This window comes from Stegostoma tigrinum, chromosome 38 (genome assembly GCF_030684315.1).
Source record: "Stegostoma tigrinum isolate sSteTig4 chromosome 38, sSteTig4.hap1, whole genome shotgun sequence".
NCBI lineage: Eukaryota > Metazoa > Chordata > Chondrichthyes > Orectolobiformes > Stegostomatidae > Stegostoma > Stegostoma tigrinum.
In genome coordinates this window covers 22,311,234-22,339,206 of record NC_081391.1, presented here as the reverse complement: position 1 = coordinate 22,339,206, position 27,973 = coordinate 22,311,234, and the positions used below count along the sequence as shown (strand labels likewise).

Genomic DNA, 27,973 nt, shown 5'->3' with positions numbered 1-27,973 from the left:
GTGACTGAAGGGTCACTACAGTCGAAACGGTAACTTTGCTTTCTCTCTGCTGCCAGACCTGCTGAGTTTCTCCAGCAATTTCTGCTTGTGTTTCAGATCATCAGTTATTGTTTTGTTTTCTTAATTCCCCCACGGTGGGATTGGGACTTCAGTTTCCACGCCAGACGCATACCGACTTTGGTACTGTATGTGATTTGTTTACAGTCTGTCGACATTAAACAGTTTCCAGATCCCTTTAAAGCCAGAACCCGGAAGCGGGCCGGCTTGCCTTTTCCCTCATCCTCCTGTAGTTTCATTGTAACAACAAGCTGAAAGTTTTAGAAGTTTGGAGCGGAGCTGCGGGAGTTTGCAACTTCTCTTTCCTGCCCTCTCCAGCACCTCAGGGGAACTTTACCAATTATTTCCGAAGAAAGAAAACAGTGCTCAAACATTTGGAGCAGTGTGTTCCCAGGTGAGTCCCCTGTTGCCTGGGAGTGTTCTCTAGAGATTATTCCTTTTGTGTTTACTGAAAGGGGATAGAAATAACCCGCAATCTGACTGAGCTCAGGTTCTCTCCCTCCAGAGACCAGGGCCCTCTCGGCATTTTCCCTTTCCACCCGGGTCTCTTTTTACGCCCATCTTTCCAATTCCCCTTTTGTCTCCACATTTTTCTGTCTTTTTTTCTCTCTCCCCAATTTTCTCCCACTTCCGATGCCAATTCTTTCTCTCTTTCCCCACTTTCTCTTTCTTTCCCTCCCTGGTTCACCGTTCTGCTTGCCTTCTCTTCCCCATTCCCTCTATTTTCCCTCTTTCCCCATTCCCTCGATTTTTGCCCCCAAATCCCTTGATTTTTTTTCACGTTTCCCCCTCCATTCCACTCCAAAGCCCCACATTCCACTCCCATTCCACCATGCAGTTCCATTCCCATTTGCCATTCTGTCCACCCCCCGCACTCGCCATCGCCGCACCCTGCCACTCGTCGCTGCCACCCACGCCACTCGCGGTCGCCACCAACCCCCGCCGCTCACCGTTGCCCCTGCCACTCGCTGCCGGCCCCGCCAGTCGCCGCCAACGCCACCACTCGCCACTCGCCGTCGCCCCCGCCACTCGCCGTCGCCGTCGCCCCCGCCACTCGCCGTCGCCCCTGCCACTCGCCGTCGCCCCCGTCCGCCCCTCCACTCGCCGTCCTCCGTTTCTCTCTGTCTCTCTTCCCGTTTCCCCTACCCCCTGTTTCTCTCCCCATTTCCCCCCACTCCTGTCTCTCTCCCTCCCTGTTTGCTTCCCAACCCCCCTTTCTATCTCTTCCTGTTTTTCCCCCACTACCCTCCCGCTGTCTCACTGTCTCTCCCCACTCCCCCTCCACATACCCCCTCTCTCTTTCACCTACCCCTGCCCCTGCCCCAAATGTAGTGTCAGTTTGAATGTAAAAACACTTTCTTGAAGGCAGAGCAGTGTTGTGGGCAATGGTAGGGAGTTTCAGAGATGGGGCTGTTCTCGCAGGATGCGTGAGTTAACCATGGTTTCTTTCATTTTGTATAAATAACTTGGATTTTTAATCGGTAAAATTCCCACATGTGTCAATGACGCAAAAATCTGAGTTATTGCAATAAGTCAGGATATTACGACTTTATTGTAACGGAAACTGGATAGCTGGCAGAATATGCAGCAAAGTAGCAAATGGAACTTAATACAGAGAATTCTTTTCTTAATTAGGGGCATGGGCATCCCCAGCTAAACTATTTATTCCCCATCCCCAGTTGGCCCTTGAGAAGGTGGTGAGCTGCTCTTTTGAACCACTCAGTCCATGTGCTGTGGGTTGGCCCACAATGCTATTAGGGAGGGAATTCCAGGATTCTGACCCAGCAACAGCAAAGGAACAGCGAAATATTTCTGAAACAAGATGGTGAGTAGTTTGGAGGACAACTTAGAGGGAGTGGTGGTCCTATGTGTCTGATGGCCTTGTCCTTCTAGATGGAAGTGGTCATCGGTTTGGAAGGTCTTGTCTAAGGATCTTTGGTGAGTTTCTGCAGTGCATTTTGTAGATGGTACACGCTGCTGCTACTGAGTGTCGGTGGTGGAGGGAGTGGATATTTGTGGATGTGGTGCTAGTCAAGTGGACTGCTTTGTCCTGGATGGTGTTAAGCTTCTTGAGTGTTGTTGGAGCCTCCCCCATCCAGGCAAGTGGGGAGTATCCCATCACACTCCTGACTTGTGCCTTGTAGATGGTACACAGGGTTTGGGGAGTCAGGAGGTGAGTTACTCACGACAGCATTCCTAACCTCTGAGCTGTTCTTGTAACCGCTGCCTGTATATGGCTGGTCCTATTCAGTTTCTGGTCAGCAGTAACTGCCAAGATGTTAATTTGTATTTTAACAGGAGGAATAGGGATGAGTAATAAATGACATACTTCGGAAGCATGAGAAGGCTAAATCTTTGAAGGTGACAGGATACCCTAAACATTCTTTAAGGGATCTAAAGAGTTTATACTGACCGTTTCATTAAAGCTCTTGTTGAGCTCCAGCTATGATATTATGTTCAACTGTAGTGACCACACAAACAGGAAGGATGTGAGGTTCCTTGAGAGAGGGCAGCTGAGATTAACTGAAATAGTCACACAGCTGAGTGTGTTTAGCTCCAGGATTACATTCTCCTCAGAGCACAGGAGATTGAGAGGATTAAGCCCATTGGACATAGAGAGGCTGCTCCCATAAGCTGACGTTTACAAGGATTGGGGGGTGGGGGGGTGGCGGTGTTACAGCTTTAAAGATTTTGGCCAAGAGGGGACCAGTGGTAGAATGCAAAGAGAAACATTTTTGTACTCTGAGTGATAATGACATGGAACACTCTGCCTGAGGGTGGTGAAAATGGAGACCATTTGGGATTTCAAAGGTAACTTGAGGAACGGCATTAAACACTGACTGGATTTCTCTGCAGTGTGTGAGCATGGTTATGATGGGCTGAACAGCCTCCTACGTTGCAATGACTTTACTCCAAAGACAAACACAGTCCCCAATTCTCTTTCATTCTCTCTCTCTCTCTCTCTCTCTCTCTTTCTCTTTCCCCCTCTCTACTCTGTTCCCCATTCTTTCTCTCTCTCTCTGGCCATTCGTAATTTTTTACCCAACACCGTTCTCCATTCCCTGATATTGAACGACCAGCACAACACCAAATCTCTACTTGCAATCTCTAAAAGATTTGGCAAAGGCAAGTTCATAAAAATCTTCCCATTGTCCTGGTGACCATCTTTTGTAGATGTGGCAGAGTTAGTCCTGTAGGTAATTGAGAACACGGTGCCTTAGTGGTTAGCACTGCTGCCTCACAGCACCAGGGACCTGGGTTCGCTTCCACTGTCGGGCTACCGTCTGGGCGGAGTTTACACGTTCTCCCAATGTCTGCGCGGGTTTTCTCTGGGTGCTCCAGTTTCCTCCCACAGTCCAAAGCTGTGCAGGTTAGGCTGTGCTAAGTTACCCATAGTGTTCAGCAATGTAGAGATTAAGTGGGGTTATGAGGGGATGGGTTGATGGAGACCTGCTGGGCCGAAGGGCCTGTGTCCTCTATGAAATTTCTATGAAACATGTTCCAGCAGCTGGGGTTATGGTGGCTTGTGAAAAGGTTGAGTCGACTGGGACTGTACTGATTGGAATTTAGAAGATTGAGGGGGAATGTTATCGAAACATATAAGATTTCAAAGGGAATAGACAAGATAGAAGCAGGGACAATGTTTACACTGGCGGGTGAAACCAGAACTAGGGAGGACATAGACTCAAAATAAGGGGGGAGTAGATTGAGGAGTGAGTTGAGGAGGAACTTCTTCACCCAAAGGGCTGTGAATTGGTGGAATTCCCTGCCCAGTGAAGCAATTGAGACCACACATTAAATGTTTTTAAGACAAAGATAGATTTTTGATCGGTAAAGTAATTAAAGGCTATGGTGAGCGGGCGAGTAAGTGGGGCTGAGTCCATGAAAAGATTAACCATCATCTAATTGAATGGTGGAGCAGGCTGAAGAGGCCAGATGGCCCATTCCTGCTGCTGTTTGTTATGTTCTTATGTTATAACACTAGCCTGTCTCCCTTTGTTGCAGCATTGAAAGCTTACAATGAAGTAAAATGCCGCAAATACACCATTATTTCTGGTGTGTCTGTTGATTTATTTTATTTGTCCTTTTGCTGGGATGTGTGTGTCACAGGCAGAACCAGTAATTGTTGCCCATCATGAACTGTTCTTGAACTGAGTGGTTTGCTCAGGCCGTTTTGAAGGGTAGTTGAGAATAAACCATGTTGCTGTGGGTCTGGAGTCACACGTAGGCCAGACCGGATGAGGACAGCAGATTTCTGCCGGGCATTAATGAGCAAGTGATAATTACCGTCAGCAAAAACAGAAATTGCTAGAAAAGCTCAGTAAGTGTGGCAGCATCAGTGGAGAGAAATCAGAGTTAATGTTTCTGGACCTGAACTGTTAACTTTGATTTCTCTCCACAGATGCTGCCAGACTCACTGAGCTTATCCAGCAATTTCTGTTTTTATTTCTGATTCCCAACATCCACAGTTCTTTTGGGTTTTTGCCATTTTCATGGACACCATTGCTGAGATTAAGTTCATATCCCAGATTTGTCGTAGAATCATAGTCATAAAGCACAAAAACAGGTCCAACGAGTCCATGCCAACAATAATCCCAACTAAAGTTAGTGCCACTTGCCTACACTTGGATATCCCTCTGAACATTTCTTATTCATGTACTTATCTAAATATCTTTTAAACATTGTAGCTGTACCCACATCCTCTGGAAGTTCATTGCAGACATGCATCACTCTCTCAGCGCAAGATAAAAAATTGTCCCTTGTGACGTTTTTAAACCTTTCTTATCTCACTTTAAAAATGTGTTCTTCCCCCCCCCCCCCACCCCCCCCAAATCTTTAAATCCCTCACCCTAGGAAATTACACCTGCCATTCACCTTATCTACGCCCCTCATGATTTTATAAACATCTTTAAAGGTCACCCCTCAACATTCCTAAGCTCCAGAGAAAAAAAGTCCCAGCCTATCGAGCCTCTGCTTATAACTCAAACCCTCCATCCCCTGAAACAACCTGGTAAATCTCTTCTGAACCCGCTCCAGATTAATAATACTCTTCCCATATCCGGGAGATCAGAACTGAACACAGTATGCCAGAAGAGGCCTTACCAATGTCCTGTACAGCTTCAAGACAGCACTTCTAAAATCTCAACAAATGGTATGGTGCGGTTTGAACCTATTCAGCATTAACCTGGGGCTTTGAATTAATAATTCAGTGACAATACAGGGGAGGCAATGTCCTTGTGGCATTATTGCTGGACTATTAATTAGAGACCCAGATAATGTTCTGGGGATCTGTGTTCGAATTCTGCCACGGCAGATGGTAGAATTTGAAACGATAAATATCTGGAATTTAGAGTCTGTGAACCCATTGTCAATCGTTGGAAAAATCCATCTGGTTTATGAAAGTCCTTTAGGGAAGGAAACTGCCGTTCTTACCTGCTCTGCCCTACACGTGACTTCAGACCCACAGCAATTTGGTTGTCTCTTAACTGCCCTCGGGGCAATTAGGGATGGGCAATAAATGCTGGCTGGTCAGTGACGTCCTCATCTCATGAATGAATAAAGAAAAACATTGTTGTAACCTCATCATCTCCCACCTAAATAGTGATTTCAATTTGCCTCCATGTAGCATACTGCAAACTGCCAGTGATCAAGGGGTCTCACTTACACTGAAATAAGAACCAGAAAATGCACAAAGATTCTTGTTTAAAATGACGTATCCTAACCTGTACTGTCAGGACAGCTGAGGATTTAATTGCTTAGACTTGTTGGGTTGTATTGTCATTTATCAGGCCAATTGCGCAAATGTCCCTCATTTAGATATGCAAATCATTCTGGGTGAACCTAATTGCTCAATTGGTGATTTAAAGCAGGAAATTCAGAAGGAAAATACTGGAAATCTGTATCTCGAAGGACAGATTTTCAGGTGTGCTTCCTGGTTAGAACTCCGAAACGTTGAAGCTTGTGTTTCTCTAGTTTCTTTACTTGAGCCACTAATTTGAGCTCTTTGGCCTCGACCTGTCATGCTTTTATAGCCATTTAACCAAACCTGCCTTCCACCTTATCACAGTCTTTCCCCTCCCTTCATATCTGGTCCGAATCTGTTCTGTTGTGAACTTTTACTACACCTGATGAAAGGTCATCAACCCGAGAACCTCAAACAGTACGTAAGAAGAAAAGGCCCTTCAGCCCGACAGGTTACCTCTTGTGTCTCTCTCTGTCTGTCTCTCTCCTCTCACGTACACGTACTTTCCAGCCTATCACATACTTGAGATGTTCTAAGTTTGTGAAAGATTGTAAGAAACAGGGAGCTGGACTAGATTGCTTGGACTTTCAAGCCTGCTCTGTTGCTCAATGCGACCATATCTAATCTTCTATTTCCACATACTATCCTCCTATCCCTGATGCTATTCATATGTGGAAACCCATTGATCTCAGTCTTGAACACTCAACAACTGAATGTCCACAGCCATCTCTGGGAATTCCACATTTTCACTGTGGTGGGATTCGAACCTGTTGTCCCTAGGACATGCAGCTGGATGCTCTGGATTGCTGGACTAAGTGACATTTCTAACCCTAACCCTAACCCTATCTCCTTTTAAGATCCACAACCTTCTAAAGGAGGACATTCTTCCTTATCTCAGTCCAAATTGACCTGACCTTCATTCCAAGACTGTGCCGTCCCTTTCCTGGCTCTGGATCTTTCCTGCTGACCTGAGGTAGGGTGTAGAAACCTCGTTCCCACGTCTGCCCTGTAAGAATTTTATAGTTATGAAGGAAATCATCTCCAGTCTCCTTCCGTTTTGATCAGCGTAAATCTTTTAACCCTTTGTTTCCAAGTGTTTTTTTTAAACTCTCTCCCCCTCCCCCCGACCCCAAGCTGATGACATGTTTTCCCATCCCCAGGAATGATGCCAGTTCTAGCTAGTCCTTGGGAATCCAGGGATCTGGCAGCAGTTTGAATCCAGTCTGATGTGGAATTGGTTTAATTTATTATTGTCACATGTCCCAAGATACAGTGAAAAGTGCTGTTTTGCATGCCAACCAGACAAATCATACCTTACGTAAGTACATCAGCGTAGTAGAACAGAAAGCAGAATGTAGTGTTACAGCTACAGAGAATGTGCAGAGAAAGATCTAATATATGAGAGGTCTGTTCTCAAATCTGATAACAGCAGGCAAGTAGCTATTCTTGAATTTATTGGTACGTATTTTTAAACTTTTGTATATCCTGCCCGATGGAAGAGAGTATAACTGTCATGGAAGGGGTCATTGGCTGCTTTCCTGAGGTAGCGAGAAGTGTAGACGGCGACGAAGGCTGGTTTGCAAGATGGATAGGGCTGTGTTCACAACTCTCTGTAATTTCTTGTGGTTTCGGGCAGAGCAGTTACCACCCTGTGCTGGATCCTGTCTCGATGTTTTCTGTATGGTGCATCTATAAAAATTGGGACGAGTCCTCGTGGACATGTCAAATTTCCTTCGGCTCCTGAGGAACTAGAGGCTTTGGTATGATTTGTAGCAGAATGCCTGCAAAGACTGTACAATGGAGTAATTCTCCACAGCCCTGCTTAGCGATGACTTACGGGGAGAGAGAGAGAGAGAGAGAGAGAGAGATCTCCCTTTATAACTCACTTGTAGGCAATGGTTTAGTTTTGTTTGCTCCAACTTAGTTGGACATAAATATAATGCAGCTGTTCTCATGCAGACCTATCAGTGCAGCTATACAATCCTCTCTCCTGGCCTGTACTGCTTCCTGTGTGTCCTTCCACTCCCACATGCTTTCCAGGCCTTGCATAATGCTGAAACGGTTTCTTCCCCTCACTGCCTGCTGAATTTCTGCTTCCCTTGCAGATACTCCCTCTTCATGTTATAGCCTGCCCACGTTCTCTGGCTTCCTGTCTATGGTTCTGGTCTGTTCCTTTTCCAGAAAACCCACTGCAAAGCCATACCTGCACTGGACGAGTCACAGAGGGTAACTCTTCATGCTCCTGTCTAACCAGGCTAATAGTGGACTATCCTCTTCTTAAAATTTCTGTCGCTGCCAATCGACAGCTGGGGAATGAATGTGACAAGTGCAGGTTATAATAATACATACAAAGACCACTCAGCCCTTTCAGCCTGTTCCAGCATTCGATACTATCATAGCTGATCAGATTACCCCAGGGGGGGACATCAATTTAAGTGAAGGGGCAGGAGATTTAGAAGGAATATGAGGATTTATCTTCATACCTGGAGGGGGCAGGCATCTGGAACTCGCTGCCTGTAAGGGTGGTAGAAGCAGAAACTGTTATAACATTGAAGAAGTATTTGGATGTATACTTCACGATGGCAAGGCATATAAAGGCTAATGGGCCAAGGGCTGGAAAATGGGATTAGAATTAGCTGTTGGCATCAAAGGATATAGGGATTGAGTTGATCATATTGAATGACAGAGCAGGTTTGAAGGGCTGGATGGCCTACTACTGTTCCTTGTTTCAATGAATAGTTAGGTGCTTGTTTTTGACTGGCACAAACTCGATGGGCCAAAGGGCCTTTTTCCGTGCTGCGGACCCCTGTGAGCGTGACTCCAATACCCCACTTTGCTTAGCATGAAACTCCCAACTACTCACATAAACACATTCAAGGACTCTGCTTCCACCACCTTTGGAGCAAAGATGAATGACCCTCTGTGAAAGCTAAAGGAATTCTCCTTATCTTCTTGGGTGGCTCAGTGGTTAGCACTGCTGCCTCACAGTGCCAGGAACCTGGGTTCAATTCCACCCTCGGGCAATGGTCTGTGTGGAGTTTGCATGTTCTCTCCATGTCCTCCCACAGTTCAATGATGTGCAATTTAGGTGGTTTGGCCACGGAAAATGTGGGGATACAAGATTGGGTGGGATGCTCTCAGGAGGGTCGGTGTGGGCTCGATGGGCCGAATGGCCTGCTTCCACACTGTAGGGATTCTATGATCTCAGTCTTTGCGACATTGATCCACATGAGAGAGACCCAGAACTGGTTGGCTCATCCTGTTGCTCTGAGATACAATGTTGTGTACTCAAACTCTACTCCACAACAAGGATATCTCACTTTGGCTGACTGAGGAAGTGCTACATTGTCATTTGTTCAGTTCCAGCATTGAGCGGTCACCCTGTCTATCTGATCCAGTAGCATCTTCTCCTCCTTTCAAAAGTTCTTTGAAACCACTCTTGTGACCAAGTGCTCGCCATTACTTTGTTGACATGGGGTCCATTAAATTTCTGTGCACTTCTGAAGCACTTATTATCAGGGTTGACTTATTGTTGCAAGAATGTAGACGATTGAATGACGTTATTTGAAGACCAAGGTCCCAGCCAAAATTCCTCCCTGAATCAATGCTGGAAATGCACCATATGGAATCACATAGAACTTACAGCACAGGTTCACGTCATTCGGCCCAGTTCCTGCTGTTTGTGGATGTTGCCAGGAATGGAGGGTTTGAGTTATAAAGAAAGGCTGGGATTTTTTCATTGGAGAGTAGGATGTTTGTGAGGTGACTTTTTATAGAGGTATATAAAATCATGAGGGGCATAGATAAGGTGAATAGCATGTGTCGTTTCTCTAGGATGGGAGATTTCAAGACTTGGGGGGCATTTTTTAAGGTGACAGGACAAAGATGTTAAAAAAGGACATGAGGTGCAGTTTTTTTTTTAACACAGTGAGTAGTTTGTGTGTGGAATGGACTTCCAGAGAAATGGTGGATGCAGATACAGTCACGACATTTAAAAGATGTTTAGGTAAGTATATGTATAAGAAACGTTTGGAGGGAAATAAGCCAAGCGCAGGCAGATGGGACCAGTTTAGTCTGGGATGATGGTTGGCGTGGACTGGTCGGATGGAAGAGTCTATTTCCATGCTGTATCACACATTTGTCTAGTGTTTCCTTAAATGTATCATGGCTATTGATACCAACCTTTCCCAGTGGCAGTCACTTACGCCGTCTCACCAGCAAAGACACTTCGCCAGAATCTTCCAGTAGATTTCTTCGCAACCATCTTATTTTGATGACCCGAAGTTCTGGGCTATCCCTGTCCCACAAGTTGAAACATTGTGACATCTACCTTACGAAGCCCTTTGGTTTAAAGAACTCTACAAGGTCAACCCCAGACTGAACACTTCCTAGAGAAATGAACTAGTATTGACTATTCAATCATCTTCGGTGGATGTAACCTTTCATTTCTGGTTTAGTTTTATAAATCTCGTTCCATGGGCTCCCTCGTAATCTCCTCCAACCCCGCAACCTGCTGAGACATTCTGCTCCCATTTCTCTGTCTCTGACTATGATTACTCTGCCGTTAGTGGATGGGCCTTCAGTCTCTGGCATTTTCTCCCTCTTCCCCTCCCTCCCCCTACTCTGCTCCCCACCAACTCTGCTCCCTCCCTCCCTTCCCCCCCCCCCCATTCCTTCCTCACCTTCCTCCCACTTCCCCCTCCCGCGTCTGTCCCCCCCCTCGCCTACCCTCCTTGTCCCCCTCTCCTTCCCCCCCCCCCCCACACCCCCTTCACCTTTGTCAAGACGCTGCCTGATACCAACGTCTTTGACCAATCTCGCCTGCTGTTAGCCTGACATCCTCTTGTGTGTCTCAGTATCGATGTAATTTGTTTCATGATAATTTTGTAAAGCACTTTGGGCTGATTATGTTGAATTGTATCAACTGTATGAATCTATATAGAAGGATGTGTTTCGCTGCCTGCTCCTGACCCATATCGCTCCAAACTTCTCCTAGTCTTGTACTTAACTAAGTGTCTTACAAACATTGTAACCATACCTCCACCCACCACTTCCTCAGGAAGTTCTTTCTACACACGAACCATTCTCTGGGTTTTAAACAAAAAATTTGCCTCTTGTCTTTTTTAAATCTCTGTCTTCACACCTTAAAAACGTGCCCACCTAGTTTCGAAACCCCCATCCTTGAGAAAAGACACCTACCGTTAACTCGAGCCCACCGACTCCCACAGCTACCTAGAATACACCTCCTCCCACCCACCCTCCTGCAAAAATTCCATCCCCTATTCCCAATTCCTCCGCCTCCGCCACATCTGCTCCCACGATGAGGCATTCCACTCCCGCACATCCCAGATGTCCAAGTTCTTCAAGGACCGCAACTTTCCGCCCACGGTCGAGAACGCCATTGACCGCATTTCCCGCAACTCATCCCTCACACCCCGCCCCCACCAAAACCACCCAAAGAGGATCCCCCTCGTTCTCACACACCACCCCACCAACTTCCGGATACAACGCATCATCCTCCGACACTTCCGCCATCTACAATCCGACCCCACCACCCAAGACATTTTTCCATCCCCACCCTTGTCTGCTTTCCGGAGAGACCACTCTCTCCGTGACTCCCTTGTTCGCTCCACACTGCCCTCCAACCCCACCACACCCAGCACCTTCCCCTGCAACCGCAGGAAATGCTACACTTGCCCCCACACCTCCTCCCTCACCCCTATCCCAAGGCCCCAAGATGACTTTCCACATTAAGCAGAGGTTCACTTGCACATCTGCCAATGTGGTATACTGCATCCACTGTACCCGGTGTGGCTTCCTCTACATTGGGGAAACCAAGCGGAGGCTTGGGGACCGCTTTGCAGAACACCTCCGCTTGGTTCGCAATAAACAACTGCACCTCCCAGTCGCAAACCATTTCCACTCCCCCTCCCATTCTTTCGATGACATGTCCATCATGGGCCTCCTGCAGTGCCACAATGATGCCACCCGAAGGTTGCAGGAACAGCAACTCATATTCCGCTTGGGAACCCTGCAGCCCAATGGTATCAATGTGGACTTCACCAGCTTCAAAATCTCCCCTTCCCCCACCGCATCCCAAAACCAGCCCAGTTTGTCTCCTCCCCCCACTGCACCACACAACCAACCCAGCTCTTCCCCTCCACCCACTGCATCCCAAAACCAGTCCAACCTGTCTCTGCCTCCCTAACCTGTTCTTCCTCTCACCCATCCCTTCCTCCCACCCCAAGCCGCGCCTCCATCTCCTACCTACTAACCTCATCCCACCTCCTTGACCTGTCCGTCTTTCCTGGACTGACCTATCCCCTCCCTACCTCCCCACCTATACTCTCCTCTCCACCTATCTTCTTTTCTCTCCATCTTCGGTCCGCCTCCCCCTCTCTCCCTATTTATTCCAGAACCCTCACCCCATCCCCCTTTCTGATGAAGGGTCTAGGCCGGAAACGTCAGCTTTTGTGCTCCTGAGATGCTGCTTGGCCTGCTGTGTTCATCCAGCCTCACATTTCATTATCGTTAACTCTAACTATACCTCTTTAATTATAATTTCGTAAATGCATCACTCAACCTCCTACCCTCCGGTGAAAAGGTCCCAGCTTTTCTTTATAATTCAAACCTTCCATACCTGGCAACATCCTGGTAAATCTCTTCTGAGCCCTCTCTAGCTTAATAATACCCTTCTAACAGCAAGGCAACCAGAACTGGACACCATGTTCCAGAAGAGGCCTCACTAACATCCTGTACAACCACAACATGACATCCCCAACTCCTATACTTAAAGTTCTGAGCAATGAAGGCAAGCAAGATTGAGACAACTCGGGCATGCAGTGAATGAAATTGTTGTATTTGTGCCCATATGGAAGGCCATTCCTTCCTATAATGCATTCCAAGGACAAAATACTTGATTGCGGCTTCCATTTCCAATTAAGGTTCCTGGCTATTATACTTGAAACTTTCTGCTGTTTCTGTTTATTGCAAGATGTTGAATGGTGCATGACTGCTCCTATTTCTGTTCTCTCCTTTAGCTCCGTAATGGGAACAGACTCTCAGGATCACAGGATGGTGGTGAATAAACAGTACAGCGAGGAGAGGCACAGCCTGATAGTCCTAAAGAATGAAACCAAGCTAGTAATGGAGGCCTTCCTCCAGAGGATGGTGATGTTGGAAGAAGCTAAGAATGTTGGGCATGTCGGTCGATACTACCATGACAGCAGGAAGTTCATTTCAACGTAAGTCTCATCGTGTTAGAAGGCTTGACGTCATCTTCAAGGTCGCTGAGGGAAACATCTCTTGGCCGACAGTGGGTGGTGGGGGGGAAGGCAACATTCAGATTGCACAGTATTAGGGGGAGACAATAGCCTAATGCTATTATCACTGGATTATTAATCCAGAACCCCCAGGGAATATTTCACTGACCCAGGCTCAAATCCTGCTACAGCAGATGGTGGAAGTTACGTTCAATATAAGTCTGGAATTAAGAGTCTAATGATAACCATGACTATATTGTCAATTGTCAGAAAACCCCATCTGGTTCACTCATGCCCTTTAGGGAAGGAAACTGCTGTCCTTACCTGGTCTGGCCTACATGTGACTCCAGACCCACAGCAATGGGGTTGACTCTGGACTGCCGTCTGGGCAATTAGGGATTTGCAATAAATACCCGAGCCGGAGATGCCCTCACCCTGTGGATGAATAATAAAAAAACAAAGAATTCCAGCCTAGGAATTCCATCCGAGTCTCGCTGATGTTTTACCCACTAGAGTGGCGAAGCAGTTGAGGAATGGGATGAGAACTGTTGCAAAGATTGTGTGGAATGAGGCCTTTGCGGGGGTGGGGGTGGGGGGGTCAATTACATTATCCATGTACCAACTGCTGTATCCAAGCAAATCCAGTCTCTTAGCTTGGGGTTAAAGAAGGCTTGTAGTCTTGACTTTCCTTCAATTCCGCCTCTCCTGACCATTTACTCCAGCACACCACCCTCACCCCTCCCCTGCCCTCTCCCACCCAAAACTGCAATGTGTCAACCCCCTATCAATGAGGCGATGGGCCTAGTCGTATTATCACTGGACCATTAATTGACTTTCATCCATTGAACCATATACCCTGGGATTCCATGTTTGGTGGAATTTGAATTCAATAAAAGTCCGGAATTAAGAGTCTAATGATGACCATGAATCCATTGTCAATTGTCAGGAGAAACCCATCTTGTTTGCTTCAGGGAAGGAAACTGCTGTGCTTTCCTGGTCTGGCCTACATGTGACTCCAGACCCACAGCAATGTAGTTGACTCTCAACTGCCCTCTGGGATGGACAATAGGTTATAGCCTAGCCAGCAACACCGCTATCCTGTGAATGAACCAAAACAAAATCACACTACGACCCCTGATTCGCCAGCGATCGCAGTCCGTGACTGCCTTCCCTGTTACCAGGAAGGGGACAATGCTCCAGTGGTATTATCGCGATCATTATTGTCAAGACCCTGGGGGACTCTGGTTCAAATCCTGCCACGGAAGGTGATGGAATTTGAATTCAGTAAAAATCTGAAATTTAGAAGTTTAGCGATGACCATTGTTTATCTAGTTCAATTATAAATGTAAGAAAAATCATTTTTGGCAGTCAATCCAAGATGTAAGTTTCATAAGACATTACACCCAGTTTTAACTCATTCAAAAAAGCATCTGGATGGGTACATGAATAGGAAGGCTTTACAGAGATATGGGCCAAATGCTGGCAAATGGGACTAGATTAATTTAGGATACCGGGTCAGCCTGGATGGGTTTGACCGAAGTGTCTATTTCCATGCTGTATGACTCAAACCTGATATCACCCAAAACTCAGCATGATCCTACTTCCCCGTACTCCCTGACCCACATTGGCTCCTGGTCTCTTTCATTAATGTCCTTCAGGGAATGAAATCTGTTGTTTTTACCTGGTCTGGCATACACGTGACTCTGGATCCACAGCAACGTGGTTGCCTTTTCGCTGTGCTCTGGGCAATAAAATGTGAGCCCGGCCAGAGATGCCCGCACCCCATGAATAAATATATATATATTTTCTTAAAAAAAACTTTGGTACTGTGTATATTTAAAATTTCCTTTTCCTTTTCTAAAAGGAGTCCCAAGTGTTCGGATTCTAACTCGGCCGTGAAGGCACACATCCGACGAAAGTCGAATCATAAAGGGAGCTTGGAGCGGGAAGCGGAAGAGGAGAAAAAGAGGAGCCTGAAGCGAATGGACGGAGCTGAGGACAATGACGGCTGGGATACCACAGATGAAGAAATTGCCAAGGCTGAAGAGAAAAAGCATGGCTTCAGGACAACTATCAAGAGACTGATCAGGCGGCAGCGGAAGATAAAGAGCAGCGAGAAATCTGTCAAAAAGTCCAAGGATTCTTTAGAGCTGCTCGAAGATGAGGGATCTGGGAAGCATGGCAGCAAAAGTGATTCAAAGGCTAATTCAATGAAAAGGCAAAAGAGTCCGAACCACTTAATCTCTGGTGCACACAGTTCAATAGAGACAGTCATTTCCAATGCGAAGGAAGAGGCTACAGAGGAGGTCAGTAAACAAAGCTCCAGGAAGAGTGGCACTAAGAGACTGTTAAGCTTGTTTAGAAAACATTCACAAGGGAAAATTGAAGATGCTTCTGTCATGCTGGAGAAAGACCAGGAGCCCAGGCCTTCCAGGCCCAACACGCTACACCTAATGACTGACCGGATGAGCAGCATGGACAAGGGTGAGCTCTCCCTCCTATGTTTATTGGGCCCCTTTTTGAAGAGACCTCTCTTCAGAGGGGTAGAATTGAAAGGCAGGGCAGTTCCATTGATGAATCAAATAAAAACCAAATGAGTTGTAGATGCTGTAAACCAGAAACCAGAACAGAAATTGCTGGAAAAGCTCAGCAGGCCTGGCAGCATCCGTGGAGAGAAATTAGTGTTAATGTTTCAGATCGAGTGACCTTTCCTCGGAGCTGGTTCCTGATTTTCCTAACTCTGATTTTTCCTTCACAGTTGCTACCAGACCTGCTGAGCTTTTCCAGCAATTTCTGTTTTTGTTCCTGATTTACAGCATCCCCAGTTCTCTTGGTTTTCAGTTACACAGAGCATTGGTGAGGCCTCATCAGTATTACCTTGCGTTGTATTTACAGAAGGATGTTAATGCATTGGAAGCAATTTATAGAACGTTGAGCAGGCTAATCAATGGAATGAGTGGATTGCTTGATGAGGAAAGACCAGACAGGCTGGGCCTGTATCCTTTGGAGTTTAGAAGAGTCAGAGGTGACTTAATTGAAATATACAAGATCCTTTGTGGATTTGACTGACTGGATGTGGAAAAGGATGTTTCCCCTTGTCGGAGAACTAGGGAGTCATTGTTTAAATATAAAAAGTCACCCATTTAGGACAGAGATGAGGAATTTTTTTTTCTCTCTGAGGGTTGAGAGTCTTTGGAATTCCCTTCCTCAAAAGGGAATGGAAGTGGATTTTTTTTTTAAACAACACTTAAGGCAGAGTTAGATAGATACTTGATGGCAAAGGACATGAAGGGTGATCGGCGAGGTGCAGGAACATAGAGTTGAGGTTAAAATCCGATCGGCCACGATCTTATTGAAAAGTGGAGTAGGCTTGAGGAGCAAGTAGCCTACCCTTGTTCTTTGTTTGGAGTGCTGAGAATGTGGGACATGCTATCACACAGAGTAGTTGAGGCAGACAGCAGAGACCTGTCCTGAGAGGCAGGATGGGTGTATTGATTGAGTTTGCTGAGGACGGAAGAGCAGAGGCTTACGTGCAGGGGAGGCAGCGGTATCATGGTCGCGTTACTGGACTAGTAATTGCTTATCCTGGGGTCATGAGTTCAAATCCAACCATGGCAGCAACAAGATGTTGTTGGGAATTTGTGTCACACCAACTGGTCACTTTTTTTTTGTCAGTTTTATTTTCATTAGCTAGTGTTGTTGAATGGCACATTTCTGATATGGCCCAGTGTCACACCAACCTTTCACAGAGTCATACAGCACAGAAACAGACCCTTCAGTCCAACAAGTCCATGCCATCCATAATCCCAAACTAAACTAGTCCCACCTGCCTGCTCTTGGCCCATATCCCTCCAAACCCTTCCTATTCATGTACTTATCCAGATGTCTTTTAAATGTTGTAACTGTACCCCCATCCACCACTTCCTCTAGGAGTTCACTCCACACACAAACCACCCTCTGTGTTTTTAAAAAAAAATTGCCCCCATGTCTTTTTATCTCTCTCCAAAATCTCTTTCCTCTCACCTTAAAAATGTGTCCCCATGTCTTGAAATCCTCTATCCTAGGGAATAGACATCTACCATTAACCCTGTCTATACCCCTCATGATTTTATGCACCTCTGTAATGCCACCTCACAATCTCCTACATTGCAACGGGGAAACATAAAGTCACAGCCTATCCATCCTTTCTTTATAACTCAAACCTTCCGTACCCGGCAACATTAACCAAATGTAAAATGGAACAAATAGGAGCAGTGGCAGGTTATTTGACCCATAGAGTGTACTGCACCATTCAGCCAGACCATGACCAACCAGCACCATTTCCCTGCACTGTTCCCATTTCCCAATCTGCCGTTAATCTGCAGAAATCGATCAGTTGCTGTCTTGAACATGCTCAGTGATTGGTCCTGGTGTTATGTGACTTCTGATTTGGTCAACCCAGGTCCAACTTCAGCAACTCTTACCCCCCACCCCCTCCGGCAAACGGAAGCATCTTTTCTATATCTATCCAGATGATCTGTTTCTTGTTGATGTCATTGTGAATTTGAGGGACACGTTTAGATTAGATTGCCTACAGTGTGGAAACAGGTCCTTCAGCCCAACAAGTCCATACTGCCCCTTGACGCATCCCACCCAGACCCATCCCCCGATAACCCACACACCCCTGAACACTATGGGAAATTTACCATGGCTAATCCACCTAACCTGCACATCTCTGGACTATGGGAGGAAACCGGAGCACCCAGAGAAAACCCACGCAGACACGGGGAGAATGTGCAAACTCCGCACAGACAGTTACCCAAGGCGGCAATTGAACCCGGGTCCCTGGTGCTGAGAGGCTGCAGTGCTAACCACTGAGCCACTATGCCGCCCATGTTCTGGCCATCAAAACCGTGATAGGTGGACAAGGCTTCAATTTAAGTTTGAACCAAAATGCAGTGGTGCAGCATGCCCTCAGCTCTGCACTTGGCATTTTGTGCTTGAATATGTGGCATGGGATTTGAGTCCTGAACTTTCTGAATGGGATACATGGACTAGGCTGTGACCAACACTGACTCACTTCTAAGCCTCCCGCGAGTGAATTTTTCGACTTTGCATCCACCTTGCTGTTCACCTCGAACTTTTTTTGAATTGTTTCCAGGATCGGCCCAAAATGAAAATGTGGAATTCTATTCGAAAGTGGCAAAGAAGCTGGATAAGTTAGCACAGCAATACTGTGCGCAGTCAGACATTGACCGGCTAAGCCCAAGCATTGAGAACCGTATACCAGAAATAGGTAAGTGCTGTCTCAAGACCTGGGTGGGGTTTGAGGTGTGTGAGGGGGAGGGTTGAAGAGTTGGGGGAGCTCCGGGCCAAGGGGCTAATGGAGGGAGGAACGGCACTAGGCTCCCAGCCCACGAGAGTGGGAGGCTAAGAAGGGAGGGGTCTTTGAGCTCCACTGGGGCAGGAGGAAGGGGCTGTGGTACCCAGAGAAATGGGTGTTGAGGGGAAAGGCAGCATTGAAGGGTTGGGGATGGTGGAGATGGCGGGGACGGAACTCTGACATCTGGCTCACCAGGAAATAAGAATGTTTGTTGTTGGGGGTGGAGTTGACTACACAAGGGAATGTTCCTTTCTAACATTTCTTCAAAAGGTTCCAGGAGAACTTTGAACTTCTCGCATTTCTGGTGGGCCAGGGTTGTCTCTTCCCACCTGTGCTTCCCTTCCTCCTTCCTTGAGTCTGTGGAAAGATCTGAGAGTTGGATAGTGGTCCAAATAAGGAAGATGTGAGCCATAGTCACGCAGCATGGAAACCGACCCTTCTGTCTAACTCGTCCAAGCCAAGCAGGTTTCTCAAACTAAACTAGTCCCATTTGCATGTGTTTGGCCCATATCCTTCCCTCTGGTTTTGCATGGTGTCCAAGTGAATTGGAATGATTCCACATTCACTCAGTGTCGGTACAGTACCGCCTGCTGATGTCTGCTCTCGTTTGATTAATTCAGGGGGCAATAATGTCCAACAGAATGCAGCAACAGACAAGGACAAGATGATTGAGAAGATTGTATTGTTGCTACAGCAACAAGGAGATGGAATCAATGAGAAGGTGAGAGGCAGCCATGAGGTGGGGTCTAGTTGACATGGAAATCTTACCTGAGGGAGCCGACAGTGACTCTGTTCCAGCTTTCGCTGCTTTTGGGGCAGTCTTCATGATTAAAAGGGTGACACAGGAGGATATTCTGCCCATCACATCTGTGCTTCCCCTTTGAGAGAACAATTGGGCTCAGTCCCACATTGTCCGTACTTCTGGAAGTTGCTAATCGCCAAATTGTTCTGGAATTTAGTATCAAATCAGTGACCACTCCCCTTTACAATCTGAGGGGGAGTGCTCCAGGTCCCGACAGTTTATGTTTGACACATCTTCTAGTGGGTGAAGGGAATAGAGGGGCTGAGCTGGAGGGGGAGGGATCTTGCTGACGATGGGTTCATTGTTGAGCTCGCCCTCAACAAGCATGGGATGCATTCTCTCATGGACGTCATTGGCTGGGCCAGCATTTATTGTCCATCCCAATGTGCCACTTGAGAAGGTGGGGGTGAACTGCCTTCTTGAACCGCTGCAGTCTATGTGCTGTAGGCAGACCCACGATGCTGTTAGAGAGGGAGTTCTACAAAGCATTGAGTTACAGTCTTAACAAGAGAGTGTGCGAAATAATTAAACTCCCTGGTGAAACAGATTAAGCCCTGATGAAATTTCATTGCCCAAACCTGAACAGTCTTGCAATTCCTGTTACTCATAGAAACGGGAGTAGGCCATTCAGCCCCTTGACTCTGTTCAACATGATCTCATTAAATGGTGGATCTGTGGCCTGTCTGGCCTTTGGTGCATATCCTTTCATACCTTTACTTAACAAATCTCGCATTTCAAACAAGTGACTGATCCAGCATCCACTGGCTGTTCTATTCTCACCACTGACTTTCCCATCGGGGGGGGGATTGGGGGTTTGCCAAGCTGTCACGTCTCCTCCCCTGCGCTCACTGTAAATTTACGCCCTACAAAGTAAAACCTGTTCCCCAAAATTTGTGGCAAAATAATCGGAGGCATGGTTCCAAAGGTGTTGAAAGTAAATGGAGCTGCAAGACCTTTTCTGGAAATATGTGTTGAAGCCGAAACTTGTTTTATGTTAAGTTCTCTGTCCCCATAGATGAAGGAAGACCCAGTGCTTCAACGCACCATGAACCGCATGTCTTACAGGAGCTTCTCCCATTTGGTGGAGGCCTTCACAGCCAACGTTGAAGAGCAGCATGGGGGTCCAACAGCCACTCCCGAGTTGACGAAGATCGCACTGACCATGGAGCTCACACGAAGAGTGGCTGGGATCAGCAGCCACCCAGTGCAGCAGCTGATGGGCTATAGCATGCAGTACATGGACATGTTTGTGCCCTGGCTCCAGGAGAATGGTGGATGGGTGAGTGGACCAGCTTCAATAGGTATCCCTTCCTCATGCGGATTAATGTCATCTTCAGTCAGGTCCTCATTGCTGACGTGGGAGTACAAGCAAACATCCTTTGTAACCCCTGTGGGCCCTCCCAGTACAAACACCCTCTTTCTGACTGTTGCCAGACTTTTTAAAAAATCTTTATCCATTCATGGGGTGAGGTGTCACTGGCTACGCATTAATTGCCCAGACAGCAGTTAAGAGTCATATGTAGGCCAGACCAGGTAAGGGTGGCAGAATTCTTTCCCCAAAGGATATTAGTAAACCACATGATCTTTTCTGAGAATTGGCAATGGTTTCATTGTCATCATTAGACTCATAATTCCAGGTTCTTCACTGAAGTTAAATACCACCCTCTGCCACATTGGGATTTGAACCCCAGTCCCCAGAATATTAGCTGAGTTTCTGGATTAATAGCCTAGCAATAATACAGCTGAGCCAGTGCCTCCCCACATGCCACTATTCAGCCCAGGTCTGGATATTTTCCAAGGTCTTTTTGTATTTGGGCATGGACCACCTCAGTATCTGAGGAGTCGTGACTGGTGCTGAATGTTGTGCAATCATCAGCGACCATCTCCCCTTCTGATGGAGGGAAGGCCATTAATGAAGCAGTGATGAGGGAGGGAGAAGAGTTGGCTAGGGAGCCTGGAGAACTTTAGACAATAGCGCCACTGGAGCTTTTAGATCCACTTTCTTGGGCCAGTGTGCTCACCCAAACGATGCCAACTGACAAAGCAGCATACCCTCAGTCCTGCACCATGTAATCAAGTCCATTGGCAGCCATTCTAAGTGTACAAGGTGAAACTTGAAACTGTTCAGGAAATATTTACAAGCATGTTGCCAGGATTGCAAGTGTGAGCGAGAGGGAGAGGCCGAATAGGCTGGGGCTATTTCCCCTGGAGTGTTGGAGGCTGAGGAGTGACCTGAAAGAGGTTTATAATATCATGATGGGCATGGATAGGGTGAATAGTCAGGGTCTTTTCCCCAGGATAGGGGAGTCCAAAGCTAGGAGTCATAGATTTAAGGTGGGAGGGGAAAGATTTAAAAGGGACCTGAAGGGCAACATTTTCATGCAGAGGCTGGTGTGTGTGTATGGAATGAGCTGCCAGAGGTAGTGGTGGAGGCTGGTACAATTACAGCATTTTAAAAGCATCTGGATGGGCGTTTGATTAGGAAGGGTGTAGATGGATATGGACCAAATGCCGGCAAATGGGACTAGATTAATTCAGAATATCTGGTCGGCATGGACAAGTTGGACTGAAGGGTCTGTTAGAATGCTGTACATCTCTATGACTCTAACTGGGATCTGTGTTGTTTAGAGTATGGCAAGTTCTGTGCACTTACAAGAATGTGTGACTATCAGTGATCTGTGTTTGACTGAATTTATTAATTAACAGTGGTTTCCTGTCATCTAACAGACAATGGTGCTGCCAATGGACGATGATTCTGAATATCAAATTGATTGATTTTTTTTGCGAAAGAAATGGGGTTGAACTAAAACCCGAGCCCTCTGAGGATGAGGAGAACTGGCTTTTCAATTCGCTCTCAGAAGGAAGAAATCTGAACCACTTGCCTTTTTAATCTTGAAATCCATTTGAAGTGTTCAGCAGGGGCTGCACTGGCAGGTGAATGCTGTAGATGATCAGCCAAATACTTTTCTGTCTCAGGATAAGACTTGCTGAACTCAGCTGGTTTCTCATGTTTACTGAGTTGCTGTGAAACAGTTTAACTTTAAGCCAGTAAGTTGGTGATGCATTCTTAGCTACCTGTTTGGGCACTAGTCAACACTTCGCATCGAAAGAAACAGCACTCCCAAGAGCCTTTCACAAAAAAAAATCTCTTGCAGCAAGCTGTTTTCCTAGTAATATATGACTTTCAAATTTCTGATTTGGCGTAAGTCATCTTACACAGTTTACCTCAACCTCAGTCTGCCTTAGAGGTTGCCAAATTACCTTGCTGCTGTTTCCAGTTTCACCAAATTATAACGCCGGTTGATCGCAGGAAGATGGAAACATTTTCAGCAGAGAAAGAGGCCATTCAGCCCCCTAGTGTCTGCAGTGGCCCAGAAAGAGCAATCCAGCCTAATCCCACGTTCCAGCCCGTCTTCTGTGGCCGGTAGTTTAACGGCACTTTGTATTTCTTTGTAAAGTGATTCAGCTCTTGAGCGTCTATGCAGTGGATGATACATCATTCACAGAAATGTTGTGGCACAGCAGGAAGCCATTCAGCCCCTTGTGCCTGCACAGGCTCATTAAATGAGCATCATCACCCCCAGTTCCATTCTCCTGCCTCTTCCCCCCCCCCCCCCCACTTCCCCCATATTCTTGCATATTGTTTTTATCCAAATAACCATCCAATGTCCATTTGAATGCCTCTAGCCTCTGCCTTTTTTCCAGACAGTGCATTCCATTCAGAAGAGCCAAGATTTTCAGAGGATCAGAGATGGTGAGAAGCATACCTGTCAAAATGGGATGCACAGAGATCTACCTCATTCTCTCAGTATCATGTTTAAGGCTTGAGGTTTTTGATGGCAGCTTGCACGTGGCAATGTTTAATCAATATATCATGGGGATTTGACCAATAAGAATTTGACCAATCCATAACTTATGTCAGTCAAACTGTTAAAAGCTTTGAAAACCGAATACAGAGACTGCATCACCAATCGGCATCTATTTATTAATCTGATACTGTTAAGGACTAATATGGAATAGAGGAAAAGAGAAGTGGGGAAGTGTTGCCACATTGAGTACTGGTTCAGTACAGGGTGGGGAAGTGATATTGCGGGTAAATGTCTCCAACCTTTTCCAAAGTAACAGGACCCATTTATTTAAAACAGTTCTTATTCTCCAATTATTTCAATGATCTTTTCTGCTTTTGTACAATTGTGATAGATTTGGAGCACAACTGACTTGTGGGTGTTGTATCCTCTGTGGGGAAGTAGCCAAGGAAGCTATCCTCCCATTTCCCTTCCCACACCGAGACCCGAAATGCAAGGCAGGGTTGGGCATTTACTTGTTCAGTTCCATCCCTTACAAAGAATTCTGAGATTTCCCCTAGACAAGGGGAGCAATGAACTAACTATGATGCACAATTCACCTCGGCTGATTATCTGTACTGCTGCAGAATGTTGCTGGGTACAGATTACTAAACCTCCCTGAAGACTGGACAATGAATGACCAGTCAATACCTCCTTTCACATGGCAATATTCTGAATGTTACTATTTTAGTCCATTCAAAGGTCAATGTTGGATACTCTGGCTGTGCCGGACCAGGAACTCATTCTTGACTTTCCCACAGTTGTTACCAGTAATTTCCCCTGTGGTTACCAGTATTGGTGTGTTCTGCATTTGTATTATGTCCTGAATTCTGTGCATCTATCGCGATGCACAGAATTGTAAGCTGCTGTACATCACTAAGAATGTCAATTAAGGAGTGCCCTAGTGTATTGGACTGGTATCAGTTAAATCTATCAATGCCAAATGAACCTTGAGCCAAAGTAAAAGGTGAAATCATTGTCCCTTGATGATATCTAACAGCAGTGAGAGGGACTCCAGGATATCAATATTGAGATAATCAGATGCACAGTTACAATTTTATAACATCTATAATCTCCCACCTTTTTATTGAACTAACTGTACTCTGTTATTCACTTAATACTGACAAGAGCAGGATGCTGTCCTACTCATTCAGCGTGCTGTGGTATATATTCTGACTTTGGGTTTACAGCAAACGTTTTATTAACTGGCACCGATGGGAATAGTCTGTGCAGGTTGATCAGATATTCCAGATAATCGAGAGTTCCACATAACTTTGACCAACTGAAGCTCACTATCACCATCTCTCCTAAAATCAGTGTAAAAACACACAGTTAAGTAATAGAAATGGTAATTTAGGGGATATACACCACTGTTATACTTTACTAACTGTATTAGTATGCAGATAGCACTGTTTTGGAGGTGTATATCTTTATGCTGGTCTATTGAGAGTGCCAGTTAAAATAAAGTTTGCTGTATTATCTAAAGATCAGGAAGCAACTCTGTAACATTCTACCTCAAGTTTTTAATTTGTTCTAAGCTCTGCTCAAACCTGGAAGTAATTGAGTTAGGGTTAGGTGCTAAAGACCAAATCCTATCTAAATAATGCACTTTTTACCCCCATGGATAGTTGCATAATACAAATGGTAACTGTTAATCAATCCCAGTGATTGATCTTCATCTTCGAATCTATAACAGAACAGGGTTTGAGGAGGGGAATATCCCTGAGGGAGGAGGCTTTAGAGAACCACCACACCGTGTTGTGGTTCACCAACTTTATTTTTAAGAGCCTAGCATCAACTTTTACTCAGAATAATATTGTTTCTTGGCAGCTTTAAAATTTTACCTTGATTTTAAAAGTTGTTTTAGATCTTACTTTTAATGAATTCCAAAAGCCCATGAGCCAGTGTGTAAACATGTAGAAAGCTCCAGTAGGTGTCAGTTGGACAGTTAATGTCTACCAATCAAAGTTAAATGAACGCAAAAGTTAAGTCTTTTAAAGATCGAGGGGGTAAATCTAGCATTTGCAATCTTTGGGGAGACACAAGGACTGCAGCGGTCCAAGAAGGTAGCTCAACGTGCACTTCCTCAGGGTTTTTAGGGGACAGGCAATAAATGCTGGCCAGGCCAGCGATGCCTGTGCCCCGTGAACAAATATTTTATGGGCAATGGCTGGAGTATCTGATACCATACACCTATTAAAAGTGTGTCCCAAATGTTGCACTGCAGCAACGTTTTTTGTAACCTTTGCACTCCAATTCCTGCCAGCCATAAGATGGCCACCTAGTAGTAAGACCCCTTGCCCAGCTCTGTCTCCATAGTGAAACATAGAAGCAGGAGGGGACCATTCGGCCCTTTGAGCCTTCTCCACCATTCTACGCAATCATGGCTGATCGCCCACCTTGATAGTCTAATCCTGCTTTCTCCCCATAACCTTTGAACCCATTCACCTCCAAGTGCTATATCTAGCTGCCTCTTGAATACATTCAACATTTTGGCATCAACTACTTCCTGTGGTATTGAATTCCACAGGCTCACCACTCTTTGGGTGAAGAAATGTCTCCTCATCTCTGTCCTAATTGTCTACCCCGAATCCCTGCTTTGACTACAAAGACTGCTCTTTCCCCCTACCAGCCCTTAGTATGTCTGCTGCTTATTAATGCCTTGACCATAGCAAAGGTCTCTATATTTATGAGAAATCATTAATTATTTGCTGTACTGGGGGAGTGAGGAGTGATCATAGTTTGACTGCTAACACACGTAGAGCAAACTGAGATGCAATCTCCCTTCCCCCAGCAAAATGTCTTGCACCAAGATGTTTGGAGATGGTTTTTGCCTGTTTAATGCTACGTCCTGTGCGTTATCGGTAGCCGAGTCTAGGACTTCAGGGAAGCCAAGACAAAAAGTGTGTTCAGAAGTGCCTCTCCCAAGTGCTTTTTGAGGACCTCCAGGGACAGTCTCCTTTTGGGATTGACCTCCCACAGCCATTGGTCTGTACTCTCAACTGAAAATGTCTCTGAGGCGAGAGGTACAACTAGCCCCCTGCTCTACTGGACTGGGGAATCTGCTCTTTCTAGGCCAGTATCGAGTGACCCCACCACCTCTCTGCGGGGATGTGAATGTGCCAACATTGGGCGATCAGACTAGGCAATGGTGCTGCTGCAGTAGAACAGCCTACTGCAGTTTGCTGTTGATGTATTATGAGTTTGGACGGGGTGGGGCGTTGGATCTGGTGATAGAAATAATGAGTTGGTGCATGTTTTTAAAATGGGTCTAAGAACCTGACTCCTAAATGAGCTTGACCACTACTACAAACCCAGTGTGCAAGTTGCTGTCTATTTTATAAAGCTGCCATATCAGTAAATACAAGTTTTTAATTTGTAGGACATTGATTTATGCAATGGGGTATGTTCTGTAGATTTGATTTTAATGTAAGCTGTTTGGTATATAAGATGTATTCTGCATTTGATGGTTGTTTTGTGAAAAAGTAAAATTGTTATTTTTTTAAAGATTCATATTATTTTATGAAACCTTGGACTGTAAGATGTGAGGCGAGAGAGTATTGATAATTCTCATTCTGAATATCCTGTGATCTGTTCTGTTGTGTTGTGAGCCAGTCTTATTCAGAATGTTTACAAGATCCAGTAGCCAAATCCTGCTTTATTTGCAAATTCACCCCGTCTTCCGCTGTATGGGAATGGTGCAAAACAATTAGTTCTCAAATGAAGTAGTCTGCCCATAAAATTTACTTTTTTTTTGAACCTCTGACAAGCAGCTTGCTGATATCGAGTCCACCAAAAGCAAGATTCAGAAGATTTCGTGTTCAATTTCCTGGGGTGTACTGGGTTAACTAGCCCTGGCTGAGATTGTACTGTAGCACTACTAATATCATCTACTCCTAGAGCAAGAGAGGAGTAGGGAAGAATCAACTCAGGTTTCCTATTCCTTCATCAAAACTGGAAAGCAGAATTAACACAGTCGTCAGTGAGAAGGTGTGAGGTTTCCTGTAGTTGAATGGCCAGCCAAAACATGGCCATCTTGACTTTAATAAGCTAGCTGTCTGATTTAAGGATATCAAGAGTTTATGGACCAATTATAGAGTCATACAGCATGGAAACAAGCCCTTCGGCCCAACTTGTCCAATGCTGACCAAGTTTCCTGAAATGAACTAGTCCCATTTGTCTGTATTTCCAGGTAAAAGGAATGAATTTTCAGATTAGTCATGATCTAATGGAATGGAATGATGGAAGATGCTTGAGGGGCTGACTCTCATGCTTCTGTAGAATGGTCACTTTATTTTTCTTTATTCACACGACATGAATATCACTGGCTAGACTAGCATCTCCTATTGCCCACAGGGCAGTTAAAACTCATTCACATCACTGTGGGTCTGGAGTCACAAACTGGATAAAGTTGGCACTTTCCTTCCCTAAAGGGCATCAGGAAACTGGATCGGTTTTCCCAACAATTGGTAACGGTTTCATTGTCGCTGGACTCTTAATTTCAGATTTTTATTAGGTTCATCTACCACGGTCAAGATTTGAACGTGGATCCCCAGAACATTACCTGGGCTTCTGGATTAATAGCCGAGGGATAATACCTCTAAGCTATTTACTCCTGGCACTTGGCAAAGGTCTACCTGGACCCACAGAAGCCGATACAAAGAAAACCTTGACAAGGGAAAGTCTTTGTGTACCTAAGGGGATGTGAATTGTCCGCCTGTGCTTCCTTATCACTATCCAGCAACTAATAAGTATGCATTTAGAATGATTACAATACTGAAAAAGACCATTCAGTCAGATTATTGATAATATGTTTAAGATATGATGTGTTTAGACATGTTTCATATTCTTGCTGGGTGTAGTTTGTATGAACTAAATTGTTTGAAGCTCAACTCTAATTTG

General features: G+C 45.6%; 1 protein-coding gene across 2 annotated transcripts; it reads left to right on the top strand.

Annotated features, from left to right (window-relative positions):
* The first annotated feature begins 269 nt into the window (after window positions 1–269).
* Window positions 270–27,973, top strand: bcl2l12 (BCL2 like 12). 2 transcript variants are annotated; one of them, XM_048521623.2, is made up of 7 exons: window positions 270–451; window positions 12,841–13,044; window positions 14,927–15,546; window positions 18,203–18,337; window positions 19,045–19,145; window positions 20,242–20,505; window positions 21,954–27,973. In XM_048521623.2, the coding sequence occupies exons 2-7, from the start codon at window positions 12,848–12,850 to the stop codon at window positions 21,999–22,001; spliced, it is 1,365 nt and encodes a 454-aa protein (XP_048377580.1). In that variant the 5' UTR covers window positions 270–451; window positions 12,841–12,847; the 3' UTR covers window positions 22,002–27,973. The 2 variants fall into 2 exon arrangements, with proteins under 2 accessions (XP_048377580.1, XP_048377579.1); XM_048521622.2 differs by lacking the exon at window positions 270–451 and adding an exon at window positions 7,017–7,118.